We start from the raw sequence: 13,578 nt of genomic DNA, 5'->3' as shown, positions 1-13,578 counted from the left end.
ATATCTCGGGGTCTTGTTCACGAGTGAGGGAAGGATGGAGCGTGAGATCAACAGACGGATCGGTGCGGCGTCTGCAGTAATGCGGACTCTGCGCTGGTCTGTCGTGGTGAAGAAGGAGCTGAGCCAGAAGGCGAAGCTCTCGATTTACCAGTCGATCTACGTTCCTACCCTCACCTATGGTCATGAGCTGTGGGTCGTGACCGAAAGAACGAGATCTCGTATACAGGCGGCTGAGATGAGTTTCCTCCGCAGGGTGGCCGGGCTCTCCCTTAGAGATAGGGTGAGGAGCTCGGTCATCTAGGAGGGGCTCAGAGTAGAGCCGCTGCTCCTCCGCATCGAGAGGAACCAGTTGAGGTGGTTCGGGCATCTGGTCAGGATGCCTCCTGGACCTCCCTGGTGAGGTGTTCCGGGCCCGTCCATCTGGGAGGAGACCCCGGGGAAGACCCAGGACACGCTGGATGGATTATATCTCTCGGTTGGCCTGGGAACGCCTCGGGATCCCCCCCGCAGAGTTGGCAAATGTGGCTGGGGAGAGGGAAGTCTGGGCTTCCCTGCTGAGGCTGTTGACCCAGCGACTCGACCCCGTTTGCCTTCTGAGTTTCTTCTTCACTACTTTGTATTTTCCTCCTAACACGCTATTTATATGCAGGGTGTGGCAATGAGGTATGCGATGTTGGAGGGGGGAGAAGAAGCTTACGAAATATAAGAAATGAACAACTCCATTCGGGTCGGGACGTTTGGATTGGTCAGAGTTTTTACAGATTTACAGTAAACTGAGGGGTCTAACTATATTTCTTATTGATCATGATTACAGAATGTATAGACTACTATCAGGGCGATGAACCACTTCACCCAGAGTAAAATAAATGTCTCTGAGCAAGATTACCTGCTAAAGCTTCAAGAACATGGATGCATGTTAACTTGCTTAACAGTTAAAAAAAACTTAGATACAAAACGATAAACGTTCCTGTTTTTCTTCCTGCAGCTGCGTAAAGCTATCGAGGGCTCAGTGACGGTAAAAGGTGTGAAGGTGCGCCCCCCCCTGGCCAGCTTCAGGGACAGCGGCACCAGCAGCAGCGAGACAGAGGCCACCGAGCTCCACAAGCTGTGGGACCGCAACAAGAGTGTCTCCCTGCCACGAGAACACATGCCGTCCGAGTCGGACGAGATGTCCCAGTGAGAGGAAAGCCCGCCGCCAGGAGGAAGACGAGCAGGTGGAGGAAGAGCACGTAATGAGATCTTTAATCTCCAAACCCACAAACATGCAGAAATCCTCAGGGCGAAGGATCAATATTTAATAATGAATGTAGTTTTCCAGCTGCACCTCCTCCTCCTCCTCCACTCCCCAGCTGCTCCTCTGCCTCCTCCAGCACCTCCTGGTGTGCTTCATGGTCCATCCAGTGCTTTCTTCAGGAGCTTCGCACTGACCCAGCCCGACGCTCCTCCGGAAGAGGGGGACACAATCCGTGACCCGGTCTCCGTTTAACCCTTGGGACCCTGGAACAGAGCGGTTCGCCCAAAGCGAGATCGAATCCAATCGTTTTTACCGAAAAGGGATTTTTTTTTTTTCTGTTTTTAAATCGTTGCATGTCTCTTTAGAGTCCAGAGCAAAGTTTGGACCTGCAGAAGTTTTTCTTCTGAACGAGTCTTCCACTTTAACGGCAGTGATGAGGACTGTAGCGCGCGTGTGTGTGTGTGTGTGTGTGTGTGTGTGTGTGTGTGTGTGTGTGTGTGTGTGTGTGTGTGTGTGTGTGTGTGTGTGTGTGTGTGTGTGTGAAAAGGAGGGAAGCTCATGACTTTATCTTGCAGGATTTTTTTTAAGAAAACATTTGGGTCTTTAGGGACAGGTGGCGGCGTGTGGACACACACATGCCTGCTGGCGCGTTGGCGTCTCCTGCTGTCTGTCTCTACACTCCCCCCCCCCTCGTACTGTAGCGACAACCACGCTTTCGGCGAGGCAGATGCGTAGAAAGGCACTCCGATGGAGGAGGTTTTCTGTTTATCTAAATATAGCTGGTAATCAGAGTTCCAAAGATGGTCACGGCGGATGGAGAGCAGGCAGCACAAGGCTTGCCGGGAGAACGAAGACATCATTAGGCGTCTCTGGGTCTCTCATCTGTCTTCCTTTGATCACGGCGCGAGCTAACCCATTACCTTAGCGCGGTGACACAACCTGAACAGATCCAGTTAGGACGTAATGATCCAGGAGGCCTCGCTGAAGACTTCAGCTGTGTGAAAGCGCTGCAGGGAATCCATTAATGACCAGCAGGGTGTGTTTGAAGCTGCAGTTTAATCACGAAAAAAAAAAAAAAAAAAGATCCTGCTGCACTTTTATTAAATCAGCTGCAAAAGCAACTTCATCAAGCCGGTTCTCCGGGACCCAGAGGCATCAATGTTTTATCAGCTGTGTGGTTTCTGATTTCTGACATAACAGAAAGTACTTTGCAGTTAATAATTCATGTCTCCCATAAAGCTGCAGGCTCGTCAGCTCGCTCTCCGCTCATTGACAGAAAAACATTGATCTGTTTTCCTTCTCCTCCAGCCCTCCATCCTTTATGCTTCCTCCTCTCTTTTAACTCATTTTGCTCAACGTGAACACATCCTTCTCGCCACTCCGGTCTTTCTTTCGCCCGCTTCGTGGCAGATTATGCACCACTTTTGATGCCTTAAACACGAAGAAGCGCTGGATTGCTTCCATCCTCAGATTTCTGTGTGAATTACATGTCATCCGCTGGCAGACAGGAACGTAGACCAGTGTGTTCAACCCAGATTCATCAGAAAACAAGTCTTTTCTTAACTTTTATTGATGATCCGAACATGAGAAATCGTTTCGTGCAATTACATCTGTTACACAACAAAGGTACTCCGTCATGACAAACACACTCCATCACTGACCCGCTTTAAACAGTGATAATTAAATAACCATTTACAACCTCAGTCATGAAATAATGAGCAGAAAAATCTTTATTTGACGCTTTAACACTCGTCAAAGGAAATAAAAACATATTTGCATGCGTGCATATACTATGACTCACAATAAATTAGGCATAAATGTATTTTAATTAATGCCAGAATGAACCTACAACTTCTCAAGATGACTGTTGAACATTTAGGAGCTTTTTTCACTGCATGCTTTTCTCTGAACAAGGCGATTCATCTCAAACGGAACAAGATGAGGTGTGTGAGCCGTGAACAGGCCGCTGAGTGTCACGACTTGCATCAAAACACTCCTCTTCATCGTACATTCACACTCAGACGTGGCAAGTTATTGATGCAGTAAGTTGTATGTATGAGGAAGGATTTACCGTCCTGTGATTCTGCTGACATGCCCCAAAACATCCCCACATCACCAACTTTTTACGTTTTCCATCATTTTAACCTGAAAGTTTAACATCCAGAGCCCACAGAGAGTAGTGCATGTTTGCCATGTGACATATCAGGATGATTACAGGTGACAGAAAACAGGTTGTTTTAATAAAAACTCACCAAACGGGTCTCAGAAACTGCGTATCGAGTCTGATGAACGGTTCAGGTTTGGGACAGTGTCGGTAGTTTGCAGTGGAGGAAAACCAGCCTGGTTGATCACATGACTGGTCAGAGATGCAGCAGGTCTGCCGCGGGTCTCCCTAACCGCGTCTTCCTCCTCAGCGACGCCATAAATCACTCAATGATGGTCGGATATGTTTAGTCCGACCCCCCCCCTCGCTTCTGCATCGACATGCAGCTGAGTCCAGAAGTCTGACTGACTGATTTGTTTCCGCTGCGCAGCATCTTGTCTCAAACAGCCCACTGTGACAAAGCATGGCTTTGCATGAGAGCGCGCATGTGGATTTTATTTTTATTTAAAAACAAACCAAAAACCGCTTGACGGACGAGAATCTGGGACGAGAGGATGATGATGATGATGATGGTTTACCATCTTGTGCCTGTATTTTCTGACATCTTCCATCTATTTGCTTTGTTCATTGCCTGATTTTGAACCGGGAACGGGGTTCTTTTGGGTTCAGATCTGTAGAGATTTAATATATTTGATATCATTCCTGTAATATAAAATCCTAATTTAATGTCTTAACCAATCCTGATGTGTTGACTGCTCTCTTTCTGAAAGAGATTTGGGCTTTGTTTTGTAGTATTTGCTATATTTTTTTGTCACATTTGATGATTTCGAAGTTGATTTTCATGCTGTCTTGAATGTTTTTTTATATAAATATTTAACATGCTGTCTAAAAGATTTCTAATAAATTAAACATTTCTGGAAAATGCAAACAACACTAGCAGGGTGAAGGCGGTCGGTGGCTTTTGAAGGCGTCACAGAATGAAATGTGATCATGAAGTCAGGGAAATTAATGATGAAGGCAGCAGCTTATGGTCTGTTGTTGACTTTTCATTCCACAAGTGCCTCCTCCTCCTCGTCTTCCTCCTCGTCTTCCTCCTAATCCTCCTCTTTATCAGTAGGAACAAGCAATTGACAGCAGAGTGTCTGCAGCTGGTTTCTCTGGTCACACGCATGTAGACGAGGTACTTTTCACACACATACACTAATATCTAAGTGGCGTGGATGATATTACCCGGTGGTGCGCACTTGTCACCATGGCAACCGCTGCATCCACTCGCCCCGGGGACTGACTTTGATCCACCGATTTGGTTTTGTTCATTTGTTTGTGCTTTTCATTGATTTTTCACTGTTTGGCCATATCGGCAGACATTTCAGTGTTTCATCTCATTTCCCAGCCGACACACACACTTCATCAGTCTGGATTCATGAGATGAGAAGTTGAACATGTTTTTCTTGATGATCTGCTTGCGAGTAATCATTTTTGTGCAATAACAGTTGTTCATCTCACTTTGTAACCCCGTTTGGTGACGACATGAATGCGAGATAACCTTATTTTTATAAAGAAATCTGAAAAGAGTAAAAAGACGTGTGCACGAGGGGACCTGGAGGTGCAAGAGGAAGTTTCCCGGAGGCCTCCGTATGAAAATGTTTGCGTTCGTACCGGATGTGTTGCTGCGGGAGGGGAAATGGCTTCTGGGAAACTTTCTTCAGAGGCTCTGAGGTGAATCTGCTCTCCTCACAAACACACTCCCGTCTGTCCTCCCCTTCATTCAGGGGGAGTCTCGTCCAATCTGACCTGCACATTAGCTGTAAAGGGTCATCTTGTTTCCACTGTACACTACGGCAAGGCCTGAGGGCCAAATGAGAGAGCTGAACAAAATCCAGAGCTATTTTTCACTCCGAAAAATGAAATATTGTTTTTTGTACATCAACTATGAATAAATGAGATTTTAACAAATGAGTGTTTTGTTGCAGCGTTTTCTGTCGTTCTGCAGCTGTCCTCGTCATCCCGTTTACAGCAGCTGGACTCCTGTTTGTCTTTCACAGATATTCCCTGCTGACAGTCCTGCAGTAGCGTCGCTTTGCTGTTTACAGAAGAAGGTTGTGATGATTGTTCTGCTGTCCAGATGATGTTTTATTGTTTCACAAACATCATAAATTTAATGACGGCAACGTAAATTTTAGACAGGACAAGAAAAGGCTGGAAAAGTTTGTGGTTTTAAGGAGAAACGTGCTGCATCACATTGATTATTAACCCTATAAGCACCGAAGCAGCAACGTAACCGTGAAACAGACCATCGATCACGTTTTACTGCTTTATACACGAGACGATCAGCATTTAATTCTCACACTTATTTAACAGTTGAGGGGGTAGAATAAAAGTTTTTGAGGAAACCAGAATTTAAAAGACGTCTTTGTGAGCCGGTGAGGACGTGCTGATTACAGAGAAAACACACACAAGGCTCTTTAACTCCTCATTAAGGAACTTTTAAAGCACAATAATCTGACTGATATTAAATCAGAACATTTTCAATAAGTATGAATATCTTTTAATTATATCGTCTTTAATCTTTTATTTTCCTACTGACTGACATGTTTTTACGTTTTCTCTACAGCTGATATTTTCTTGTAGAAACACAGAGAAGTTAAGAGTTTGTTGTCGCAGCTGGTTTGTTGAACACGTTTGTTCCTCTCAGGATGAATTCAGTCTCCGTTAACAGGAAAACATTTGTGATGCTGTTGGGAGATTGATCATTTCTAACCTCCTGCAACATTTAAAGGATTTTAAATTGGACTGAGTCTTCAAATTTCATCATTTTTAATTGTGTGATAGATATCTCCCCTTGTTTCAGTAACCTATGAGCAGCTTTAGTAAATATTCCTGTTTTTGTTAACTGTTTGGGTTGAGCATGGCTGCCCTGCCAGCAGGTGGTTGTCTCCATGTTCCACCTCCAGGTCTAGTGCTAGAGGGGGGTCTGGGTGCCCCACCTCCAGGTCTGGTGCTAGAGGGGGGTCTGGGTGCCCCACCTCCAGGTCTGGTGCTAGAGGGGGGTCTGGGTGCCCCACCTCCAGGTCTAGTGCTAGAGGGGGGTCTGGGTGCCCCACCTCCAGGTCTAGTGCTAGAGGGGGGTCTGGGTGCCCCACCTCCAAGGAAGGTAAGCTTGGCTCAGCGCAGCTCTCTGCTTCCAGACATCCAGCTGTTACTGACGCTGTTTCATCAGGACTCTGCTGATGAAACTATGCATGTTGTTTTACACATTCACTTCAGTTCGTTAGTTTGTTCATTTCCTTTACAACACACACACACACACACACACACACACACACACACACACACACACACACACACACACAAGAAGGCTGAAATCTCTCCAGAGGTCTGCTGTTCCCGCCTCAGACTCACAGAGGGACCGAGCTGCAGTCTGCTTAACGAATTCACGTTTAGCTCATTAAGCTCTTAGCGTTACACTCCACCAATTACAGTGCAGATGCTCTACACAAGCAGCAAAGATTTTTAAAATAAGTCTCTGTGTGTGTGTGTGTGTGTGTGTGTGTGTGTGTGTGTGTGTGTGTGTGTGTGTGTGTGTGTTTCATCCACAGCACAGAAACAGCATTTGTTGTTGTCAACCTTTCAGACAAAAAAAGCTCTTTCTAACCCACAATAAAATAAAATAGAGTAAAATTAAAATAAAACTTAAAATAATTTAAAATGGAACAAGAAATTAAAATAAAATCAAATAAAACTGTGTACAGAATAAAATAAAAGTAATTTATTAGAGAAAGTATAATTAAGTTAATTAAATATAACTAAATAAAATCAAAGTAACATGAAATTAAATAAATGAAACTTAATTTTTTTTATTTTATTTAGATTAAGTAACATAAAATTAAATAGCATAAAATCAAATAAAAATCTGTACCTAAAGGGGTGAATTCTTTTTTTTTTATTTGCAATAAAGTTTTTATTTATGCAGAATAATTTATTTTACATGTAAAAGTTAAATAAAACAGCCATCATTAGGTTTAACAGGATAAACATTAGTTGAATAATTGCAAAAACACTACATTTAACTAAAAGCCACCAGTTTAAAGCTAAATAAACAACCTAAACTAAATACAAATACACAAATTAAAGTTTAAAAATGATTAGTTTACAATCGGCGCCTGCAGCTCAGACACGCTCCAACAAAAAAACCCCAACGATCTAATTCCTACTTTCATTTCCCAACATGTCACGTCTGCAGAAATCCCATGAAGGAATAATAAACCACACAGTCCAGCATGAGAAGGACTGTTTTATAATGTCGATGACACCATAAGCTCCTCTGGGGTCAAAGGTGAGCCTCGCTGCAGAACCTGGGGACCCCCAGAGGCTCCAACACACTCCGGCGGACACTCACCAAAAGGGTCCCATCAGGGTTAAGGGTCCCGCTGACTGACAGGGGGTCCATGTCTTCTGGGAACAGGGACTTATGGGTGAAGGTGTTGCTGATATTCCCGTCCTCCAGAACCTGAAGCAGGAAGACGGAAGGTCAGAGGAGGGAGTGAGAGACGTAAACTGTGGGGAGAAAAGATGGTGAGAAGAAAGGTCGCAGATGGGAAAGCGCTGCAGGATGGGAGAGAGTGAGAAGAGATGCCAAGAGAGGCGTGAGGGCGACGAAAGAGGGTGAGAAGCAGTGAAAGAGAGAGACGGGAGGGTCGGGGGGGGGATCAACCCTGAGCTGTTCTCTTTGTGAACTTTCTGTCTGACAGCAGTTAAAATGTTTTTCTGTTTCCTGCTTCCACACCCACCTTTCAAACAGAGTTAAACTCAAACTGTGAGAGAAAACAGAGAAGATGTCTGCAGATCACATTAATCCCACATTTAACGCTTTGTATCCCACAGACTTATTGTAGAATGTCTGCAGCGTCGCCATAGCGACGACGTTTTCATCATCCTGAAAATCACAATATCAGTACTGATGGAGAGAATCTTGAGAAATCTGCAGATGTAACTCTCAAAAAGCACCCGTAAGAGAACCAGAAGTCCCAGCGGCTTCTCAGCCAATCATGAACAGAACACCTTTATGGCCTGAGAGGCTGGAGATCCAACAGATCTACAGCAGATCTAACCTTACTGGTCACTATAGTGCACACCTATTTACAAGCTTTTTTTCTTGCATATTCACAAATGAAGAGGGGATGTTTGTAAATGAAGCACTTCACTGGATGTTAGTGAGTCATCCAATATATTATCACACTGAAAAATAAATAAAAATATGATGTAACTGAACATAGATGTAGACTTTCTAAGTACACAAGTTTGCCTTTGTGATAAATAGGAAAAGAAAATGAAAAAGCTGAATTTTACAGAATATTTCCATCATATAATTATGATTGTTATATAAATATTTTATAAAATACATTTGACTAAATTTAATAAATTAAAAAGATAAATAAAAAAGCATCATTGTGTACGTCTGTAAACGGTAAAATACTGTATTTTTCAAAGAAATGTGGCATTGTTTTTTTTTTTTTCTTTTTTTTATTACTGCATGCATTAAAATGTTCATTTGAGCTTATCTGTTCAAATTCTTTCAATTTTTATTATTTGTTTATTTTTGTTCATTTTAAATCTGTAATCAGAATATTTCCTCCACTGCTGATCGGAAGCTGCAGACCTAAAATTAATGGTGAAGAATATTATAGTTTTACATCGAAATGCTAAAAATGAGGAAATGAAATATTTAAATAAAAAATAAAGCCTTTTTTTCACCAGATTATATATTTCTTCCCCCTTTCATCATTACAAACTCTCGAACACTAAATGTGGTTTTTACATTTTGCATTTCTAATTCTGTGACTCCAGAGCAGCAGATGTTTGGTGTCTGGAGGAGGAATTTCTGGCCTCCAGCCTGACTTTCTGTTAATCTCTTAATACCTCAATTTATTTACAATTACATAAAAAGAAAATATAGTGACAAATAAAAAACAAATATAATAAATTCATGTGAGATACATAAAAGTAAATGAATAAAAACAACACAGTTTGTTTTAACTGGCTTCAGAGGTTTTTTTATGCTGCAGATTAAAAAGTTTCAGGAAATTTGAAGCAAACACATCTGAATATATGCTTCTGGTGTGTGTGTGTGTGTGTGTGTGTGTGTGTGTGTGTGTGTGTGTGTGTGTGTGTGTGTGTGTGTGTGTGTTCAAACACACAACATGTTCAGTGAAAAACAAACACACAACATGTTCAGTGAAAAACAAACACACAACATGTTCAGTGAAATTTCCACGCGAACTCACACACCTTCTGGGCATGGATGACGACATGATGGTTGTACGCCATCACCACGATGTCATGTGGCTCAAACTGGCTGACGTCAGCTGACATGACGTAGGTGTCACCCAGACATCGCACTCCCCCACTTCCCCCGGTCTGCCTTCCCGTCACAGCGCCACCTACAGGAGCTGCAGAGAAAAGCAGAGCAGAGCTGGAACTTTTTCTCCTTTTTGATCTAAATTAAGTCCCTATTTATCTTCCTTTTTACTTTTCTATCATTCACACATGAAACTTTTTTGTTCCTTTTTTTTTTTTTAACAAGACATTAACTTGTTATCTAGATCTTTTCTAAGATATGTACACACAGAGTTTCATTTTGTGAAAAGGTTCAATTGTGAATGGACTTGTTTGTTTCCACATCAGTTATTCAAATCAAATCAAACTTTATTTCTGTAGCACTTTTCGTGCTTAAAAACAATACAAAGTGCTTTACATAATAAAACAATTTACATCAAAATAGATAAAAACACACACACACACACCTATAGTGCCCTTTCACCCACCCAACAACAACTCTCACCCATGCGCTGTTAGCCCCTATAACAGTTAAAAGAATATGAATGGCCAGGTACATTTGTACCACATGTGCACCAGAGGGGCTACCCCCCCACCCAGGCCGTCACCATGGGGGCCACCCATTGTCATGGGTTTAGAAGAAAATACCTGAAAAGACACTTAAGAAGAGGTGTGATTTACAAAGATTTGATATCATATTTTATTCAATGTGAATTAGTTATTTACTTTTTATTCTTTATATGTAGCCCTGCATTAGACTGGCGAGCTGTCCAGGGTGCACCCTGCCTTTCGCTCAAAGCCAGCTGGGATAGCCTCCAGCTTCCCCGAGACCCTGAATCAGAAAATGAATGAATGTATATATGTAATGTCACAATAAAATCTAATAAATCTAATTAAAAAATTTAAAAAAAAAAAAAAGTTCTCCTTTTTCCTGAAATCGCCACCGTTAGGGGCAGCTACATCGACGACCATATTGGCTGCTTATCCATCATCACAACGTCTGATTGGTTGGTCACCGCCATCTTTGTTAGCCTGTTTCTAGAAGTCCCAAAGTTCTGTATGTATATTTGTGTCTATGCTACATGTATATGTCGTAGGTATTTTTTCTTGCTGTGGTCCTACACCCCGCTGTTAGCTGCTGCTTTGTCTCAGGGGTCTCAGCCTGCACTGGGCGTCGTAGACCCAAGCTGCTTTTCAACCTATTAAATAGATCAATAAACAAGTAGCAGACTGGTCTACATCATAAAATAAAAGAAAAAATCATAAATCAAATATAACTAAATAAAAAAGATCAATAAAACAAAGCAAATTTAAATTAAATATAAGTTAAAGTTTCAAATTTCTGTAAAATTCAGAGAACCTTCCTCAAATGACTCGTAAAGATGAAGGAATATTCAGTCTTCACATTTAAAGACTGATTATTGATTAAATCTGTCAGTAACATCATAAACTGTTTTATTAATATTCTGGTCATTACTTCACCCAGCGCCTCTCTGTAATATATCTGCTCAGTTCAGGGTCTTAGCGTGGCCCTGCACACAGCGTCTGGAGCCACGAGGACTGTTTCCTCCTCAGTGCTGAAGCTCTCATGAATCTAAGTTATTACTGGTCTTTTCCTCATTCTGCCATTATCATTTAATCATCCAAATAGTATGAAGAACAGATGCTTTTTATCCCGCTGTGTTGAAAAAGAGAACACCATGTTTATCATCTTATACAAAGACCCAGACATCTGGGTCTGATTAGTAATTGGTGCTGATTAATTTAAAAAAAAACAAAAAAAAAACCCTTCTTTAACAATGTGTGATGACAACGTGGCAACAGTAACTATGCAGGCTGGTCTAGATGGCTTCTGAATAATCTGCATGTTGAAGTCGTGTAAGTGGTGCTTTAATGACAGCAGCCTAAGTGTCTTATTACAGAGTTACATCATTGGATCACAAAATAATAGCAATAAATATTTCTTATTTTGAAAAACAAACATAAAGTTGGGTCACTGTAAAATGTGAATACAAATAGAACTGAATGATTTGCAAATCTCATATTTAATCCCCATACAACACAAACAACATATCAGATGCTGAAACTGATGGAAAATATGAGCTAATTTTTAATCTGATGGCAACAACTCATCTGCAAAAAGATGGAAAGGGGCATTTATATTAATATTTAATGCACTTCATTAATCTACAGCATGTATTTTTCATGTTAATATTACAATAAGCTAATGGTTTTTGTTCTCGACAGGCAGTGTTTCTACTTAATGTCAGCTTCTGATCTCATCATAATACTGCATATTAGTGTGACACACAGTTCCTGAGACATTTTGAATCACTATATGATGAAAACTTTGCAAAAAATCCTGTTGAATTTGACCTAATTATTGGACACGAGAAAGAAGAAAACACAATGAAGAATATTTGAGGCAAATGAAGACCTCATTGATATATATATTTTTAAAAAAAGGTTTTCTTACATATTTTCATTGGTCGGGTCAGAAAGGGTTAATCTGTGACTCTGATCAAGCTATTATGTTGATAGCTGTAATTAATAAAACGATGAATAAAACAGGAGACAGATTGATGTTTCAGATGTGATTGTAATTCATCTGATCAGGAATAAGCAAAACGGTTCATTCCCTTACCGAGGTGTCCATATGAGGATCTTCTGTGCCTGCTGAAGGGGGCTAGGCAGTTTGCCCCCCCGGGGCCTTCATCTCCAAACAGACTGGAACAATCAGCAGAATCAAGAAAAGGGTCTAAAGGTGTATCAAGAGAATCTGAAGATCCGCTCAGCGACCCTTCTGATCTGTAGGAGCTGGCCGTGCTGTATCGTGATGAGGAGCGATAGGATGAGGAAGATCTGCGGCTGGAAGCGGTCAGTGAAGCCATAGCCGAGGATGAGAGGACGCTTCAAACCTGGACTGTAGGCAGAGCTCAGACTTGTCCTCCTGGCGTCTTCGCTGTGGGTTTTTATAAAGCCTTGCTGCATCGCGGGTCAGTGGAGCACAATGTGAGCTAATCTGTGTTCAATTCTGGCTTCATCCATAAATGGATATTTGTCCAACCGCTTGAGCCAAGTGTGTAACGGACAAACTTGATAAGGAGCGGAGACCTCTTCTTATTCTCACACACTGTAAAGATAACGCTGATAGGAGCTCTTAAAGATGTTTCTGGCATGTAGCCAGGAATAGCAAACTGCCAGGTCAGGTTGTCCATAAGGCTGATACTGCACACAGTTTAAAGCTTTATCAATAATGCAAAATGTCTCCAATATTCTTTTATATTCATCTGATCTGATTGTGGAGTTACAAACTCATCTCTACAGCACAAACCAGAACATACGAGAGCTTCTTCAGTGAAAAAGATTTAGGCTAAAATAAGAAGAGGTAACCTTCAGATTCCCTTTAAGTGTTATGATATTTACCTGCTCACCAAACAGCAGTCTTCCAAACAGCATCACACAACAGCATGACATTCAAAACCGCTTTAGTAATACTTTAAGCTTTGTGTGTGCAGGCAAGAATCTGGCTGCACACCAACTTATGAAGACTTCCTGTCAAATCAAATCTAATTTTATTTGTAAAGCATTTTTTCATGGAGAGAGGGAGAGAAATGACCAGTCTAAATGTTTTGAAGATGATAGAATCCTGTTTTTGTGACATTATAAATATGTGGAATAAATTCCAGTTCTGAGTCCAAAAGGACATCCAGATTTTTCACACATTTGTAAGGTTTAAAATGAAGTTATTTTGGTCAAATGATCTTTTGCTTTTCTTCAGTACCCATAATTAAAATGTTATTTTCTGGTTAAGCTGCAGGAAATTATTTGTCATTCATGAGTTAAAATCTAAAATACAGTCCAAAAGGATGTTATAGCTAGATCTAGGTCATCAGGAGACACC

General features: G+C 41.5%; 2 protein-coding genes across 3 annotated transcripts in view; one reads left to right on the top strand and one right to left on the bottom strand.

Moving 5' to 3' along the window:
- LOC306760045 (chloride channel protein 2-like) overlaps window positions 1–1,376 on the top strand; it is a 170,267-nt gene extending 168,891 nt beyond the window's left edge. For both annotated transcript variants that reach the window (XM_079245811.1, XM_079245810.1), the window contains one exon: window positions 986–1,376. In XM_079245811.1, coding sequence (XP_079101937.1) covers window positions 986–1,180 — 195 coding nt within the window. In that variant the 3' untranslated portion in view covers window positions 1,181–1,376. The remainder of the gene's footprint in view (window positions 1–985) is intronic.
- A 6,292-nt stretch (window positions 1,377–7,668) lies between these two features.
- On the bottom strand, window positions 7,669–12,565 carry LOC306760038 (heat shock protein beta-1-like; the record flags this gene model as incomplete). The annotated part of the gene is made up of 3 exons (XM_079245794.1): window positions 7,669–7,848; window positions 9,627–9,787; window positions 12,319–12,565. 3 exons carry the CDS (start codon window positions 12,563–12,565, stop codon window positions 7,669–7,671), a joined length of 588 nt encoding a protein of 195 aa, XP_079101920.1.
- Between the last annotated feature and the right edge of the window lie 1,013 nt (window positions 12,566–13,578).

This window comes from Telmatherina bonti (genome assembly GCF_933228915.1).
Source record: "Telmatherina bonti genome assembly, chromosome: 9".
NCBI classification, from domain to species: Eukaryota; Metazoa; Chordata; class Actinopteri; order Atheriniformes; family Telmatherinidae; genus Telmatherina; species Telmatherina bonti.
This window is presented reverse-complemented; position numbering and strand designations above follow the sequence as displayed.